This window comes from Streptopelia decaocto, assembly GCF_964273445.1.
Source record: "Streptopelia decaocto genome assembly, chromosome: 3".
NCBI classification, from domain to species: Eukaryota; Metazoa; Chordata; class Aves; order Columbiformes; family Columbidae; genus Streptopelia; species Streptopelia decaocto.
Genome location: NC_138656.1, coordinates 45,995,800 through 46,015,200, shown reverse-complemented (window position 1 = coordinate 46,015,200; position 19,401 = coordinate 45,995,800). Strand labels below are relative to the sequence as shown.

The 19,401-nt window shown below is 40.0% G+C and overlaps 1 protein-coding gene across 2 annotated transcripts in view; it reads right to left on the bottom strand.

The window, feature by feature from the left end:
* Positions 1-4,338, bottom strand: part of THBS2 (thrombospondin 2) — a 35,694-nt gene extending 31,356 nt beyond the window's left edge. The window contains exons 1-4 of one of the 2 annotated variants that reach the window (XM_082047264.1): positions 4,330-4,338; positions 2,782-2,856; positions 1,301-1,857; positions 27-111 (exon numbers count right to left, since the gene is read on the bottom strand). In XM_082047264.1, coding sequence (XP_081903390.1) covers positions 27-111; positions 1,301-1,857; positions 2,782-2,851 — 712 coding nt within the window. In that variant the 5' untranslated portion in view covers positions 2,852-2,856; positions 4,330-4,338. Of the gene's footprint in view, positions 1-26; positions 112-1,300; positions 1,858-2,781; positions 2,857-4,078; positions 4,231-4,329 lie in introns of those variants that run through there. The other variant, XM_082047263.1, reaches the window with a different exon arrangement.
* Between the last annotated feature and the right edge of the window lie 15,063 nt (positions 4,339-19,401).

The following is a 19,401-nucleotide window of genomic DNA, read 5'->3' as shown; positions in this document are numbered from 1 at the left end:
GTATTAATGAGGTAAAAAAGCCTTACTTGACTGGCTTCTCTGGCATCCTTTCTTACGCAGAACATCCTCTATTGAAGTATCAAAGATTAACTGAATATTTTGCAAAAGACCCTGTAATAAAAATAAAAAGTAATTAAAAACCAGTTAGATCAATTTGGGATTAACTAATAACTGATCTGTGTCAATCCCATGGTAATGACTGGATTCAGCTATAAATATGTAAAAAATAACCTGCAAGTATCACACCTGAAAGACACTGAAAAAAATGTGTTTATAGTTTTGCTATATACAATTTCAATACTCTAAGCAACAAAATTATGTATGTTCTGAAATAAGTCATGATTAAAGTTATTAATCAGCTATTAGCTTAAATCTCTATTTTCATAGTGCATTTTAGATGGTAGTTCTATGAAACATTTGCCATGGGGTCAAAGTCAACTTTTGATGCTCCTGCCCGATCACACTTCCATCGTTAGCCAGTCATTCCCATGCACCACACTTCACTGCCTCCTCAATTCTGCTGACAAACAACTGATGGAGAAACTTCATCATGGAGGCAGGAATGGAGAGACTGTGGACAAGAACTTCTGGCTTCCATGACAAAACTTGTCACACCATGGAACGACACTCCAGCATGTCATGCTCTGGCTGACAACTAGATGGCACAATAGGATGAGACAGAAAGGGCTTTCCAAATTTTTGAAGCCATTAGTTCAAGCTGGATTTTAGCTGTGAGTGAAAAGAAGCCATCCTTAAAGCACTTGAGCAAGATCACACCACTATATGAGGCAGGAGGTAATTTTTCTTTTATAAGAAAACCAGAAAGTTTGTAATTGCTTCATTTTAAAACAAAAGTGAAACAGTAAAGGTTTTCCACAAAAAGAAAAAATCTCATTTGCAGGACTGATGATGAAAAATGTTTTCTTTTTATCTTTTTTTTTCTTTTTTTTCTTTTTTTTTTCTTTTTTTTTTAGTTGAAATGAAAGGCCGTTCAAAATGGCAAATCAAGATATTCTGTTAGGGGATGGACCAACACCACACGCTTCAGCTCCATTAAAAATCCTTTTTTTTCCTTCATCTTTCAAATAAAATCTAAAAATATTGAAAGGCTCTTACAACTTGAATAGTTATATTTCAACAGCCAAAGAGGTCTTCAAGAAATTTCCAAAGAATTCTACAAATCACCACAAAAAATCCAAGAGGTGTTGGGAGAACATAACTGTACCTATTGCATCTTCTCAAACTACTTGCAGTTACTTTCTTACCTCACCAGAGGCTTGAGCTTCTCCAGGTTACCTACCCTGAAATGATTCTCCCGAATGGACCCTTTGGCCACGTACATTCTGCTATTCTCTGCTTTCAGTTGCTCATAGAAAGGCTCCTCCAGGATGAAGCTGTCAATAAGGTCACAGCCAACATAGAGGTTGTAGTTCTCCCCTGTTATTTGCACGGTGAGGTTCTTCCACTGTGAGTCGGCGAGGTCCACGTCTTCCAGGGAAATCACATTCTGGAAGCCATCCACCCAATATATAAGGTCCAGGGTGTTGGCCCGGCCATTGGAAATGATCTCAAACTGCCTCTCACTGATGCCGGGACCTTCTAAAGCAAGGATAGTGCCTCTAGATTGCCTGTCCTGTCTCAGGGTGGCTGAAAGGATAAAGCCCTCATTCTGCCGTATGAGTCTGACAATCTTTTTCAATTTCTCTGGTTTACATGGAGGTATATGGTCAAACCGAATGAAACGATATGCTGGGGTAGCAGGGTCTGGACCCCGAAACAATTTTGCTCCAACTGTCTTTCGGTTTATATTACTGATTTGAAGTAAATCAAAGGTAGTCTCCTCTTCCTTGTCACCATCTGAAAAAGTTAACAGTGTGTGACAATGTGTCTACAAAAAGTCTTATAAGAAACAACTCTGCACACTATACGTAGTAACTGCAGTTGTATGACAGATGTAAAGATCAGCAGAGTAAACCCAGCACTTTCCTACTTCCACAAAGACAACTCTTCCTGTTAGCATGCAAATGAATTGTATTTTCCACCTGTCAAGTTCCTTTATATGACAACTCTCTCCTTCTATGTGTGTAGGTATAAATATGTTTAATTCTATAACTAAACATATGGCTATATATTTTATAGCACTATACAATACATACTTGTACATATATACAGGCTGTATGTCATGTATACACCTACGCATGGATGTATGTAAAGATGCATTCAATTAATATTTTTAATATACATGAATGGATAAGGAAGTTGAGTCAATTTCTATATTTTGACTAAAGCCAATAAAAATCAAATTATGAGTAGACATGTGGACACACGACAACAGGAAGCAAGAGATTTACTTTTTAAAGATTCAGGCCAAGAAGTCAGATGTAAACAAGGGTCTGGCACTGTGCCAATTTACTTATATTTGGTCTGTAGAGGTCTATTTCTTTGCATCCATGTTTTTAAAGTGTTCACCCTACTCAGTGATTCTGTTTATGTTACTTTCACCATACATTTCCACTGCACAGGAAAGTATAATAGCAGTTATTTCTGAGATTATATACATTTTCATCAATAATTTGTAAAGAAAGCAATTTGGGGATATTTATTGGGAAATCGTCATTTATCAGTAAGATGTATCTACCAAAAATATCCTACTACTACAGGCACTTCTAAAAAATCATATATGATTACTTTGCCCACTGTAGCTCAGGTAAGCCAATACTTTACACCAACTTCTAGCTTTGGGAGTTACTCTATATCTAGTTAAGAAGTGTCAGAACTCACCCTGAGCATTTGAGGAAACCCACAGGGTTATCAAGACAGCAAGCCACAACAGCCCACTCCTCTGCAGCATAACTCCTATGAATAAACCAAAAAGTAGTAAGTATTATGGAAAAATATCTATCAACTACAAATATTTTAATTTACCTCATGAAATGCCATAAACAGAACTCTTATTAGAAGCAACTATACATCTAAAAATAAGAATTTCTCTTTTGTCTGACTCCGGTAATATTTATTCTGGGGTAATTCTTGATGCCAGAAGTAATACAGGACATCCAGTGAATGGAAGAGGAATTCTGGATGATAAAGCTCCTTTTTATGTAAATGTTCTTAAAAATAAGAAAAGAAAGACATACAGAAAAAATAGGCTACTATTTTCTCCACAGTATTTCAGCAGCTGGCATAGGGACCACAAGACTACATAAGATACAGCATATTAGTAGCTACATTTTTACTTTGGAGCACGATGTTCAGCTGAAATTCCTTGTGAGGATAATGAGATCTCACTAAATGCTGCTCCTGAGCTAGTACCCTAGTAGGGTACTTTTCAGCACCTTTTTTCAGTGCCATCATAGAAACCCCTCTCTCTTTCATCTATCTATCTATCTATCTATCTATCTATCTATCTATCTATCTATCTATCTATCTATATAAAATTCACCCATTCTTACAATTCTGTTCACCCAACCATAGCTGGACAACGTGACTTTTAATGTGATTCCATTTTTGCCCCGCAGCACTATGCAGCTATAAGCCACGTAATTGCATCTCCATATGTGTCTGCACTCATAATGAATGGAGCAGACACATTCACCGGAATGTGCAGACATTCGTTTCTTTGGATACCGCCACATCACTTTGGCACTGCTAACTCCATGCATTTCTGTAAAGACTCAGGGATGCCACCTTTTACTGTCTGTATTTCCTTTCTCTTACAGGGTACACTTTATTATCTGTCACCCCGAGGTATCACCGCTACCGCCAGTTACTGGCAAATGCCAGAGACTCTTGCACCTCTCTAACCCGACACCTTTCCCGTGGGACCCTGCCCGCCCGGCTCCGGCACAGCCCCCGCGGGCACGGCTGCAGCAGCTCCCGGCCGGTGCCGCACACCGCCTCCGGCGAGCCTTCCCCGGGGCATCTTTCACCCCGAGAACCCGCGGGGACGGCAGCGTGGGGCGCCCACCCGGCTGCCGACGGTAAGCCCCCGCCGCCTCCCCCGGCCCCGCCGGGCAGCAGCCACACCCCGCAGGGGGCTTCACGGCGGAGCACGGTGATTTCCTGCCTTGCGCCTCACCTGGCATAGGGGGAGCCGACGGCGCGCTGAGGCTCTGCCGGGACGATGCCAGTGGGGAGCGGAGCGCGGTGCCGGACCGCCGTCGCAAGTCCCTCCACGGCCCCGCGCCCCGCGCCGCTGCCTTTATGGGCTGCGGGACGGGCCCCGCTGTCAATCAGCAGCGCCGGGGCGCGCCCCCGGCTCGCCCCTCCGCGGCGGTGACATAAGCCCCCCGCCGCCCCCTACCCACCGGGAGGCCCCTGCTCGCCTACCTGCGAAGCCATCCCGTGCCCAGGCCCTCCCCTGTACCGCCCCGCGACCGTCACACCGCCCTCCGCGGGCGGTGCGGGAGGCGGGCTGGGCGGCCGGTGCCTCCCCCAGGGAGCGGAGAGGCGCGGAAAGGCGGGGAGAGGCATCCGAATGCGTCTCTTGAAGGGGCGAGCGCGGCCGCCCCGACACGGCAGAGCCCCCGGGAGGCGGCGCCAGCCCCGGCAGCCGGGCTCCTTGCGCAGCCGGCGACTTCGCGAAACCTCGCTTGCTAAGACCTCGGTGCTCCTGCCGCCACTGGGGCGAAATTCAGCCCTCCCGAGGACTGAGTCCTCTCTTCTTTATCATTTTTGTTTTTAAATTACGCAGCAGCTCAAAGGCGAGGCTTGCCCCAGTCATCCTCGCCTGCTCCTTTTGTAAAGTGCTTGCTGGAAGTCGGTCAGCAACTTGTCAAGTGGGCCCAGCACCTCTGTCTCTCCTTTCTCCGTAGGAAGCACCATCCTCTTTGATCTCAAGGAAGGTCCAGTGGTCTTGTTTAAGCATGCTCCTCCTCACAGAGGGCACCTTGCCTCAGGCTAATGAAAGTGGCACACAAGAAATCTCACTCTTGGGCTGCTCCCAGTCTCATTGGGAGGACTGAAAGGTATCTCCACAAGCAAAGACTCCGGTCTCCAACCTTGGACTAGCAGGTCACCATGCTGAGGAGCAGCCAGCAGAGCTGTAGGCACTGTGCTCCACGTGGAGCAGGAGAATCCCTGTGATGGCTCCACAGAACCCGCCTTGACATGCAGAAATGTTTCAGAAGTCAAACAAGAAGACCAGCATCCCTGCTGCTGAGGCCCAAATTGAGGTTGCAGAATATCTGTGGAAGGATCATGCAGCTGGTGCAAATGGACATAGATTTGGCTGAGTTGGCTGCAGAATTGAAGAAATGGAGCCCTGTCAAATGTATAGGTAGAGAAACACCACAAATGTGAGGGGAAAAAAAAAAAGAAAAAAGAAAATTTAAAAAAAAAAGGCAAAAAAAAACAGCATAGGAAGTCATCAACTTTGCTCATCAAAATTTGAAATTCCAGTAGGAAAAGGTGTTGATATTTCAGAACTCAGAAGAGTTCAAAAGGCTCAATCTGTCACTAGATCAGAAAACGCCAGCATAAGCATTGCTGGCTTTCCTTTTGCCATGGAAGCTCCTTACAACTTGGCTGGCCTTGGCCTTGCAGAGTAGCAGGAGCCAAGGAGCCTTCCCCTTTCTCACAGGGTCCAGAGGATTGAGCCAAGCTAGGAGGGAGAGGGCTTTCTTGTCTTCCTAAGACATTTGTTTTTCAGTTTTGTGAAACCTCAAGAATTTAAAAAAAACAGCTAACGAAGTTCACAAAACCTCAAATTCTACTGAGTTTACTCATTCCCCCCACTATATTAAGACTTAGTGTTTTTATCTATATATGTAGCTGTGTAGCGTGTTTTCCAAAAGACTTCTGAACAGCACTGGCACAAGTCTCATCAAGAAGCTGCTCTGGGTTTACAGCTGGAGAAGAGGTGGCAAGAAATTGTTTAAGAGACCTAAAAGGTATTTTGAGATAGTGCGTTTTACTAGTGGTGCATTCACTTTTTACAGTGGAAATTCTTAAGTCAGTAAAAGGACAGTGCAAAGTAAAGAGACAAATTTTATCATAATTGCTTTTATCTAGCTACCTCATGACAAAACTCTTCTTCCTGACTCTGTGGGTGTTGCAGGAATGAATGATTGATAGCATATTGTTTCAAGCTGAGTGATTTATATATAGGATGATGACCTTTGAGAAGACAGATTTGGTTCTGTTCTTTCCACGACTGTGAAAATGCTCACTGCTCACTTTCCCCAGCCACCTTTGAAGAGGTAAACATCCTCTTCTTTCCAAGATTCCTGACAGAGGCTCACAGGAATGAATGTGCTCTCCGCTTTCCCCAGCTAGCCAATGTACACATGCAAATATTGCAATTAAGTTCATGTTTCTCAATCTACCTGCTTTTTTAGTACAAGGAAAAAGTGAGCAATGGTAATTAGAGATAATAAATTCAGATTTTGTAACATTTTAGAACACTAGGGGAATAACATTAGTTCTCACACTAATGGTTTCTGTACTGTTTTCCATTTCACTGTGTTTTGTTTCAGACTGGCATATCAGGCATGAACACAGGTCTTTTTCATTTCCTTATGCACCTTCCTTTGCCTTTTTCAGTCTGTTTGTGGTTTTGCTTCTTTTCCCTTCTGCACCAGCCCTAGGGGACTTCCACTTTGGATCATGTGAGCATCATGCAAGGTAACATGCATTACTGAAAATCTCTGGATAATGGCAGGATTCTGGTCCCACGCTGTCTCAGAACTGTGATTTGGTGGATGTCCAACAAATAATCTTGGTTTTGCCTAGGAGTTTGTCACTCACACTCTGGTTTAGCTTAGCTTGTGGCAAGGCTTGAACTCTCCTACATTAGAAGAAATGCCACTAAAGCTCTTTCTTCTTTTCCCACAAAAGCATCCCCACTACTTGAAATGGATCTAATTGCATGAATGCGATGAGGAGTCCTTCAGGTCTTATCCTGCAGTCATGGATGCTCATCTGATGCTGATAAACATTCTTTCTGAAATGCTGTCCCATAGGCATGAAGAAGTTTTCAGTTTTGTCTTCCTGTGGCAAGGTTTGGTTTTCATAATTCACTGTATCTGGGTTCCTAAACTGAAACAGATTATTTCTGGTTAGTGTGTAACCAAACCATCCAGTTGTTTGAGTGAGCTTATATTGATAGGGAAAGAGACCTGGGTGGTTCCTCAGACAACGTGTTGTAAATACTCCAGATAAATACAGATTTTGAATACTGGAACAGGTTACACAAGGGTCAGTGAATTTATCTATGATAAAAGAAAAAGCTATTTTTGACAAAATTTTTGTATGCTTTTGTTTAAGTTCAGGTGGATAAGTAGTTAGAAAAAGTGGGCATCATTATCAGGTACTTAGTTTTCTATTTGATTTAGAGAGACAAGTGGTTTCTCTCCAACCTTCTTTAAATAATTTCCAGGTATAAAAGATATTCGGGTACAAATGGTAACACATTCTGTCAGAACAAATGTCCATGGGCTGCACAAGTACTATCTGGTATACTTTTACAATCATCTTGTCAAAGAGGGAAATCTTGATACCATCAATTTACAAACTTCATTTTTACTGAGCAAAGTGTTTACACATAAAGGGTTGTTTCAGTGGTGTTAGCAAGAGAACTTTAAGGCAAGAGAACTTTAATTGGTGTCACAATAACTTACAGAAAGGACCCTAGGCTTCTAAATCACGGTCGGCAACTTCAACCAGGAAACTATTTTTTCCCTGTCCATACAGTGCATATGACAAAACCAATACCTGTCTACAAACAGTTAAATGTATCCCTAACCATTTACAGATTTTTTGTATTCTTTCCCTATATGTGAGCTGATGAACATGTTAGGGCTGCCAAATATTCTCAGCCTCCAAAAAGGAACATTCCTCTACCAAGTGCAATGCAAGTGAGGTCTGAAAATGTTCAGTAAATCCCATGTTGTTGCCCTGAGTTCCAAAAACAAACCCTTTTACTGAATTCAGAACAGATTTATTACCCACAGACCTGCTGTTATTACATCTTTGTTACATAGTTTCACATTCTCATCACAAAGGTATTGATTTTTTTTCGTTTATAACAGGAAAAGAATACAGCTCTACAGCACTGACTTTTAAGCAACTAAGACTATCCTTATTATCCAGGCTGGATAATTATAATTTTTATTTTATTTGCAGTACTGTGCTTTCTGTATGTCAAATGGAATTTGGTCTGTTGTAATTACACATTCAAAGACAGCCCAAATCTCAAAGCTTTTAGATGGTTTGGATTCGGTCTTTATTTAGAAGTAAAACATACTGAAGCTGATAGTAGTTTTAGCTGAGGAACAAGTGAATACAACTAAAATGATAACTTTGGTGCTTCAGCCAGATCTTGAAAGTTCTTCAGGGAACCAGATGCCATTCATTTCAGTAGGAGGTAAGAGCCAAACTGCCTTTGAAGTTCTGGGCCTAGCTTCACTTATTTGGGTGAAATAAAATACCAAATGCTTACTGAGGTTTTAACAAGTTATCACAAATGTTTGAATGACCTCAGTCTGAAAAGGATTTTTTATTGTAATGAGACCCACATCTGTGTTTTCACCAGAATTGTGCTGGGTCCTTGCCTTACCTCCACAACTACCCTGTGAAAAGCAGGTTATTCCCACTTCTGGATGTGTTGGCTGCTGGGGGGACCCATCCTGAGGGGACTTTAGGTGCAAACACAGGATGGGAGCCCCTCTCCTGGACAGACCTGCAGCCCCATGCCTGAGGTTGCTGCCTCCCTCTGCTATGCTTTCTCCAAGCTCCCGGCAAGGTCCTGAGCATCTTCACCCTTCCTCTTGGGCCTCCATTTTTCTACAGGTACATCAGGGTGGTTGGCTGACAGCAAAGTATGGTCTCACCAGGTACAGTTTGTCCCTGATATATGGGATTCACAGAGTCTGAAGAGATCAAGAGGCACAACTGGGAAGAGAAACTGAATGGATGAAAGCCCCAACAGGGCAAGAGAAAAACATACTCAGAAGAATTGAAATCAATTGCAAACAATTTGAAAGACCACAGTCAACAGTCTGGGGGTTTGATATCTCTCCATATGTTCAAAACTCCCACAGATGGAGTCATGGGACCCACAGGAAGAAGTGAAGAGATGAAAGAAAGCAATTCATGAAAATACTACAGCTGGCTGTGGGTCTCTAAGTGGGAGAAAGAGCATCATTCAGCTGTGGCCTGATAATGATTATGATGATTAAAGCCGAAGAAATAATTCTGCCACATTTTTTTTTTTTTTTTAAACTCTAATATGTGTTTTGCCTCTTTTTCCTCTTATAAGAACATCTACACACAGACCACAGCTTCCCCTAGCACATTAATTACTTGGGTGTGTTCACATAGCCGTTACTTGCATTGTTGATGAATATTTAAAATCCAAATCATCTTACTTAGCTGTGGATGGTCAGAGGAGGCAGTTGAGGAATTTCAGCTCCCTAGTCAGCACAACATCACTTCCTGAACCAACACTTGGGCACACATGTTAAAAGTGGGGCTGCTATAAGAATATAACTACTTGTGCTTTTAAGCACCCTTTTTGGTCTGAAATGGTTCTGAAAGGCACCACCCACATAGAATTAAATACTTTGAAAAACCCCTATGTAATATTTCAAATATGAAGAAAATCGGTTTTACTGCTATGTTCCTTTTTCCACTGTGACTGTCTCTGAAAAGCAAACAGAAAAATTTGCTCTGGTGATAATCACAAACTACTCAAATTGATATAGTCATATAACAGAATGCTGGGGAAACTAGAGTAATGGGGAAAATATCCATTACAGCATATACCAGGAACAAAACAATGTATCTCCACACACATTTGTTGCAGACTTGCCAGTTCTTGCAAGTTATTAGCTTTTTATTTACTTGTTTGTAATTAGTTCTATGTTTCACTCCATTCAAGAGCCAATTGGCTTCATGTCAGTCAAAAGACTATAATGAAACTACATTTTGTTCCCCTTCCTATGAAACATAATCTTCCTACTTCTATCCATGTTCTCTGGCAATGAAAATTATAAGCTAAACCTCAATTCAACCTATGTGTGGTTTACTGATATTAATATTCTTGCTTGTTTACTTACCTTACAGGAATTAACTACATTTCTTCCTAGTGATATTGTTTTCTTGCTATTGCTTCATTTTCCTCTCAACGAATGTTCACGATGATGTGCTGGAAATGCGGGTACAGGAAGGGAGTGATATTCATCAAATTAAGAGGGTGATTAATATTTATTATTGTCTTGCATTTATTTAGTTAGTTATTGTATGTTTTGAGAGTATCCGGTTCTGGGAAACCACACAAGAACAAAGCTGGTTCTACTTCAAGAAAAGCTTTACTGGCCAGAAACTGTTTCTTTTTTCTTCAATTAACCACATAATACATCTTAAATTTGCATGGTGATTTGCATGATTCAAAACATTAAGGGAAAGAGAAGTAAAGTTGGTGGTTGTGGCATTTTTGCACCTGAGTGAATGTTTTTTGCAGAGGTGGGGATGAGCTTGTGTTCATGTCACTGGTGGTGGATGCCTACATGTTGGTGAGATTTGCACAGTGTTCCATTAAAGCGTTTGTGTAAGCATAAGTGTGTGACTGTTCAAAGGTATGTCCCTCACTATGGTATCCCTGGAAGCTACCTGTGTAATGTGAGATTAAAGACACAAGTTCAGAATCTGCTTGGTTAAAAATGTGTATTTTTACTTCTATTTGTTTTTGTTACTCATATACTACATGTTAATCCTGTCATCAGACATCCCTTCTTCAAATACAGCAGAATGCCTTTCATTTGTCTTTTCATTTAGATTCAATAATTTTTTTCTCAAAATTGAAAAAGCAAGCAAGCAATTCTTCACTTATTTAAAATTGTGCTTTCTTCTGTTTCTCGTTTCTTTGCCCCTAAATTCTTAAGAACGTAACATTTAACAGTTGCTAAAAAATATAGAAAATATGGAATCAAGTCTAGATATCAACTTACAGGTCTAATCCCTCACATATTTGTCAAACTTCATCCAGAACCCATTTAGGAACCAGCTCAATAACAACCTACAGGCAATATCATGTCCAAGGCAGCTTGCTAGCTATTTATTTGCCAAGTAAGAACTGTGGCTATAACTCTCAGTAAGTTGTACCCATGTGAGTCCCCTTGAGTTCACATTCTTACATGTAATGGGAAGCCTTTTCCAGTATAATGAACAAAGTTGGTGTTTTCAAATTCAATGAAATGTTATTAGTTATTTAAAAGTTGTTTATTTTTCACACCTTCACAGATAGTTAACTAAGTCCTGATTCGTGTCCTTTATTAAATTTCTCAGTGCTCTCTTGTTGCTATGATTTTCTCAAATTCACTTCCAGTATATGTAAATTAATGGAATATTTGGAGCATGAATGGTTGCATGTACATTCTGTGTGCCAAAATTTGATTGAGGTTCTTTGTTGGAAACCAAGTTTTCAGTAATTAATAAAAATCTAACTGCATGACCTTTGTTTAGAATTACTATTTCAGCATCTTGGATTGTATAGTAAAGCTAGACAGCACCTATAAAAAAGAAGATTTTATTCTGTAAATGGAAATAATCCAATTTCTTCAGCAAGCCTGGGGTTCCTTGTAGGGATATATGGACTATGGTTTAGGATATGTTCAGCCAAATACTGCTTCCAGTCTCTTAAACTACCTTCTGAAGGGAGTTGATGAGTGGCACATAACCAGGGGATAAAGTTATTTGCACTGCATGGCCTAAGTGGCTCTTACAGAGTCGCTTTTTGGATCCTGATGTGTAAACTTGCTTTTCACCCTGCTTTCTCCTCGGAAGTGTGCATCAGCTCAGTGTGAATGGGATCTAAATTTGGGTTAGCTGTCTCTCTGTTGTTGTGTATCACTTAAAAGACCGTTATGAGATGGTCCGCACATTGACAGCTTTAACATGTCACAGAGAAAAAATAATAATTAAGCTTACAGGGGCAGTAGTTCAATCAATCTTGAAAGACATCTGGCTAGTGATGTCAGTGTTGTAGCCATAGATATACAAGTTGTTCTTTGACCATTGCTACTGTCTCAGTTAAGAGCATGTCTATCATCTTTCTTTTAAACATGCAATAGTGACTTCTGCTCCTGGCAGGACACAGTCTGACCTTATCATATAAATCTGCAGTAATTAGTTTTGCCAGGAAAATCAGAAGATTCCAAGTACCTTATACATATGGCCTCCAAAAGTCAGATCTACAGAAGAAAGGCTGTGGTGCTGCAAAAGAAAATGATCTCAGATTATTGTTGGAAAAAGGACAATGAAAGCTCTTTTCTGAGGTTTGGCCTTGTTAGAATACTGGTTTTCTTAGAAATCCATTCCCAGATGTAATTAAAACTTCTGCATCATAGAAATCTGTGTAAGTTTGAACACATAGCCAAAAGGAAATGTGTTTCGGAGATTTCATAACACAAGGCCAGCGCGAGATCTTCTTTGATCTTTACTGGATTGCTTTATAGACAACCTATTTCACAACTGCATTTAGTCATCTGCCTTCATGATAGAAAGCAGATTTACTGTATGCCTGTGCATTGTAGAAGTGGTAAGGATATCATGGCACAGGTCCATGGATGGTGTCATCTTATGGACACTCCCTGTTTAGGTCCATTCAGCAGCTTCATGACGACTTGGAAAGATGTCATACGGCATCCTTTGCCAGGTAAATTAAAAACAAAACAAAACAAAACAAAACAACAACAACAACAAACAACTGTTGCGGTTTGTTTTGTTGATTTTTTGTTTGTTTGTTTGTTTGTTTTTCTTATTTCCATGAGGAAAAGGAGAAGGTCCATAAGGAGAATTTTAAAACTAATGGGATTATGCTTTCAAAGGAAGAAAAAATGTCATGTAGGAAAGTGAGATTTTGGAAAATTCCAATTGTGATGGGTTGAGAGCTGCCCTAGCTATAAAAATATATGTTTTTCTCACTTAACTCAGAAGATGGTTACACAGTTACACAAGTCTAGTCTTTGACTCTTTCTGTGGTCAACACAGAGACGCAGGCATTTCCAGAAGATGACTCCTCCCCTCTTAAAAGCAAGTCTAAAATAAACAAGATCCAAAGGTGCTTACCGAAGACCAAAATGAGCAAAACATGCCTTTAAAGTTTACAGTGACAGTAAATGACTGAGATGTCAGAGTTCACATGTTGTTCTGATAAGCCTGAACATATTTTTTTTCCTTAAGTGTTATCATCTATTTAACCTTTCCAAGATCCCTTTGGCCTTTTCTGTTTAAAGTCTCCATGAGTCCATCATTTGTTCTTTAACTAGCAAGTTGTTACTTGGCCTCACAATTCAATGTGTAGGCAAAAAAAAAAAAAAAAAAAAAAAAGAAGAATGTGGAAAATAAAGATACTGAAAAGTAACAGTGAAGGGGAAAAAAAAAAAAAAAAAAAAAAGAGTACTTAAAATCCCAGAGTGAATGAATAAGGACATTCAGCCCATTACACAGAAACAGGGGAAGATAGTACTTGCTAAATTCAGGTATAACTCTGGATGAGTAAATCAATGCTGGGCTCATAAAAAACAGATTGTGAAGGGGAATTAATTTCTCAGTGAAATTCCAAGCTCTATAACAGCAAGACAAGCTCGTGAGACAGTCAGGCTGGTAGGGTAAAAAGAACAAATTATTCCATCTCTGGTACCACACCTCATTATTTAGGGGTTCACAAAGTATATAAGACACATTGAAAACACCCAGAAATTCCTTCATGTCAAACCACGTTTACCCACAGGTTGGGTCATGAATATAGACTTCTACTAGACATTGCAAAGACAGTGGGAAAAGCAGTGGCTGAGTAATAACTCAGGCTTTGGACAAGGATGGTTCAACACTTTCCTGTAGGTTTCACACATATCTCTTGGGAGATTTGGACTCAGACATTTAAAAAATTCTACAGTGAGGGTGCTAAAACTATATCTAAGTATTCTCTACCAAGCCTATGTCTCTCTTTAATATAATTTCTTCTTCTCTTGCTACTATACTCCTTTGTCTTTCTCCTATCTAACATTCTGCCCTTATCTGTCCCCTATATGTGACGCCAATCACCAGATGTCCTTCCTGCCTTTATCTCTCTTGTCTAGTCCTCAGATCTGCTGTCCTTCTGCTGTCTCCTAATCAACAGAGTTTTCCCACACTTCTGATTCCCCTGATCTGCTCCTCAAAGTAACTTGCAAACCACATTCTTCACATTTCCAAGTCAGGTTATTTCCTATTTTAATTGAATTTTGAAATTTTATTTCAAAAATGAGAACACAAGGCTTCCCTTAAGTGACTTTTTCATATGAGTTTGGGATATCGGATATAAGATGGGCTCATTCCAACTATCTTTCTGAAACTTCCTAAAAAGATTAGCTTTGAGACAGCCTCAAAACCATAAAATTTTAGTTTCGAGTACTAGCATGGCAAAAACTGTAAAGCTAATAAAAAGAGAATTGGACAACCTTAACATAGAGAAGTTGTTATCTGCGCTGCCTGTAACATTCCTATCATGTATATAGCAGTTGTTACTGGATGCCTGGGGATAATCCACAAGTATCAGATTAACTACAGTACCAAATATTAAGCAAATAGAAGAGATTTATGTCAGTAGAAAATAGAAGTTGACCCTCACTGTGTAGGAATGTTCTTAAGAAGGGAGGATCAAGGAATTTTTCCTAGTCAGATCATGATCTGTTGAGTGATTATTCTAATAAGAAATTTCTCTTTAAATCTCTGACTAGTCCAAAGGACTGAAGTATGTTTGAACAAAGAAAAAAATGCTTTAATTCTGTACTGATTAGAAAATTAATTTGGACTTACTTATGGACAGACATAAACTAAGATGGCATAAGTACAGTTTTCTGAAGCTTAAATCATGAAACAAAAATCTCAGTAAATACACAGTTCGTGTTTCAAACAGGCAAGATGAAGATAAAATGTGGTACTCATATGAACCTCTGCAAGTAGAAAGGAGTCTTGTGGGAGAACTTAGCTCTTCTAGAGAAGTGGCATGCATAACACAAAAACTTCTAAAAAAGTGTACCTGATCCTTTATATTTTTCAGGAAACTTTTGCATGTCTGACATATTTTCGAGTCAGTTCTATGTGCCCAGTTTATGCAACAAAGCTAAGCTGAGAGCAAAATGTATTGGGGAAATGCCTGATACTTCTTGCACCACAAACATATAAGACTTTTTGTTAGGCCTTTCACCCATGAAACCTGAAGAATCTCAAATGACAACTGCTAACTTGTATCCTCATTGCAGCTGCATTTGGAAGGGGGTGTGAAGAGGTCACTAAAGTATACATCAAACTTGCCAGGAAAACATGCATTTCTGGAGTTGACATGGCAGCATGCAGTGTCTCAGCACTATAGTGTATGCAACAAATTCTGATGTCCATACCCAGTTTTTAATCCTGCTTTACTCAAAAATGTTACAGAATTAAATGGGAACAGTGCCAGAATAAAGACTGAATTATAGTTAGGATTGTCAGCGGTTTACTACTTCAAAGATGGCTGTTCCAAGTACTCAAAAATTCCCATATAGCTCTTACTGGAAAATCATTGGTCTCCTGAGGCTGCAAGGCAGGGTTAATGTCCCAGGTTCAACATTATTTAAGCAATCAATTCCAAAGTGCCCCCCTCCCATACCCACAGAGCAGCACGCAAAGCCACTTGATCCTCCATTTTAAATCTACAACTAAGTCTCAAACCTTGGCTTAACCTTTCTCAAAATGAATCAAGACCTTTTGGATATATCTCAAACGCAAAATAGCCATGGCTTTTTAGGCAAACAGGTAGTCAGAAGGGGTTCAAATACAAAATTTCTCAAGATTTAAGTTAGAAATTCAAAGCTAGGAAAATGAGCTGAAAGAAGTGTCATGTGAATATTGAGGTTTAGCATCTGTTGAGGAGCAAAGAAGCTCCACACATGCATTGACTCAGTGCCTCAAAGAGACATGCTCCTCCTTCAGTGATGGTAAACTAAACCTCATGAGGCCTCTGTGCAACCTGTGGTATTCCTGCCTCCAGCCTAAAGGAGGACCTCTGGGAAGTTTCACGTGGGCATGTACAACTGCACAGAAAGTGTGTATAAAAGTGTCCTGAGCCATGGGTGATCATGACTGGGAGATGACTGAAATGCGTTATACCTGCTTTCTGGCCTGCAAGATAGATTTCTCTTCTGAGGAAATGAGAAAATAAGAATACAAGAGGTCATAAAGACAGGCTTAGAATTTGCATGGATCACATTCTGATGCTATGTTGAGACATAAATGATATGTGCATGCAGGGCTTAAAGTTTGAAGCATACAAAGATCTTGTAGTGTAGCTTTAATCCAATAGATACAACATCAATAATTTTGGATGCAAAAGACTATTTCAAGGTGCTTGAAAAATCTGTATACAGATTCCAGTTTTATTTTACAAATATTTTCCAAGGAAATTAGCACTGATGTAGTAGCTAGGATTATACTGACATACTTCCTGACCAACAGAGCTGAGTATAAAAAAAGCACAGCAAGTCACTAGGTCTTGTGGGCAAGGAATCTCTCACGTAGATCCTATAGAATGATCTCTTCATAAGTTTTCAGATGTTTCTGAGGTGTCTTCTTGGGTCAGAGGGAATTTATGGGGAATGACATCATAAGGAGAGAGCACGGGGCTTAGGAGCAGGGACAGAGAAGGTGTACAGTGCAAGACGGTGCTCCAGAGGCAGAGGAGATGAGGAAAGGTAGATTAATTGCATTTCCTTGTTTTCAGAAGGTGAAGTTTATATTACACTGAGTGGTATTATAGCTTTTGTGTTCTCCTAAGCTCTGCATTAACAAAGTTCAGAGAAACTTCATGAAGCTGCAGTTAAGACCATGAAAATTTAACATTATGTGTGTTCCAAGGTTTTTTAGAAGTCACTTGGAGGAAGTTTGATATTCTAAGACATTTCAAGAAAGCGTATCATTTGTTTCTGAGGTCTAACCAGTCACACAGTCACTGAAGAACTCCCATGGCTCTTTCAAGTCCATCTAGTTTAAAAATTGCAAACAATGGAAAGTTAAAAGTCTGCAAATAGTGAGAATACAGCAGTCCCCTGAGTGTTATGTAATGCATATTTTAATTGGGAAAAAAAATGGTATTGATATTTATCATAACTGTATGTTTATATATTGTGGTTAGCCAACTGTAAAAAATATCTCCATCAGCTATTTCCTTTCTTGGTCATGGTTTGTAAAAGGCCTTCTGGAATATTTTAGACAAGAAATATAAAACTGTGTTCCATTAGAACTAGTTCACCAGTCCAAGAAAGTGGTGGAGGAATAGGTTGAATGGGGACTAGGCTTACCTAGTCAAATGTTGGTTGGCTTCTGTCAGATATCTTGGACAAAATCTTGACAACTTTGCAGGGGAAAAAAAAAAAAAAAGCATATATGAAAAAATAGACTGGTGGAAGAATTAGAGATGTGAAGCATTCTCCACAGTATATGGAAAGTTCTGCTACCAGTGGTGCACCCATCTTTGGCTGACGAAGCAGAAAGTGCATAGCGCAAGCAGATTTTTTTCATTGACTGTTTTTTTTGGATTTAACACAAAGAACAGACTTTACTGACACACAATGATTGATACTGTACATGACGGCAATAAAACTCCTTTCACTTTCTCCTCTCTCTGCATGAGTGATGACTGTAATGACTGTGTCTTTGTTCTTTTGTTCTCTCCTTGAATTGCTCCTTGCTATTGCCAAGTTGCTTTGCACCTGATTTGTCAAAAGAAAATCTCCTGTACCACTCTAACCTGGCAAAGGAAATCATCTGAGATTGGTTCAGTGGTTTCCAGAGGAACACAGAGCCTTCATAGGCTATGTGTTATTTCATTGCCCACTTCCCTTACCTGTTATATTTTTCTGATTGCCCATGATTCCTTTTCCTCTCTCAGTTCTTCATGTCCTAGTGGTGGATCTAATTACATGCCTGGAATGAGAGGCGTGTGTCTGACATGAAATAAAATAATTCTTTTGGACCTGCACATCTGCAACATAGCATTTATTTTACTTCTTGTTAAACATGTCAGACTCCGTAGAGTGAATTGTTTGACTTTGAGAGGACTCCCGTGCTGGGAAAATGATGATATGCAGAATTGACAGTTGCAGCTTCTCAGCTCTCCCCGATGAGATCCTTCTCACAGTAACGTCAGAGGCAGGTTTTCCAGATGTCATTGTCTCCAAAGGAAATCATAGCTTCTGCTTTACATTACCCACATGATGAGTTTCAATTCAGCCCACACTACTATGCCAGGAGGGCAGTATCACATCAGTACTGTATGACACAGATGTAGGCCTGACAAAATATAGGACTATAAAGAAAACCTGGAGTGGGTGAAGTACAGCTCAGTGTTTCAATTCATGTTATGTTGAAACTCAACATTTGAAATCAATTAAGGAGTGACTGATTATATCTAAACCCTGATACCCTTTCTAAAGAAAAAAAAAAAAAAAGTTTATTTTAAAAAAAAAAAAAAAAAGGTGCCAATCTGTACTCTCTGAAGCTGGCAAATGAAGAAATGTTCCCTGCTACAGCAAATGCAAGATATGTGACTGCCATTTACTAGATGACCTGAAGAGTGTACAGAAAAAGCACAATTTGCACTCAGGATGAGCTCTGTTAAAACTGTCCACGTTAACTTGCATGTCAGTTGGGGCATTTGCACACTCAAGTGCTGTATTTGGTAGTAAAATTACAGCAAATACATGCAGGCATATTTTTTTTGTTCAAAACACTGAATTTGCAACCAGTCAGGAGAAGGTGAATGTTCCTGTTTCAAACCTTCAGTACAACTTCATTTGGTTTTTCTCTAGTGACTGCATCAACGTTGTGTTGGTTTACTGCAGCTGAGGAATGGACCTGATGTGCATTTCAGAAAAAAAAAGTGTGGGCTTGTTTCCTACAAAGCAGCACACAGTTTCAATTAGGGCGCCATTGTATCTCCATACTCCACTTAGAATGATCTAAATATTTACTGAGCACGTCCCTCTGAGCCTGTTTCAAGAGTTAGCCACAAACATTGTTTTCAGAGGGCAGATTTTCTCCATTCTCTGCCCTGATTCAAATGTGTTTTGGTCACTTTACAAAAGGTTTCCTGGAGTTTGAAAAGGCTGAAAGTTTAGATGTGTCCAAAACTCATTTTACTCTCTTTTTGGGTCAGACACTAAGATGAGATTGAACCCATGATGTTTGCATTCACTTGCACTGTGAATATTGAGATCCCTATGCGACAAGAACAGGAAACAACCATTGTTGATATATAAACTAGCATGCTGTAGGTGCAGGGCATAGAGTAACTAGTAGACTTCTCTGATACTGGATACAGTTACCTCTGTATTTCCAGATGTTAACACTGTCCAAGTTGTGTGCACAAAGTAATTTTAAAGG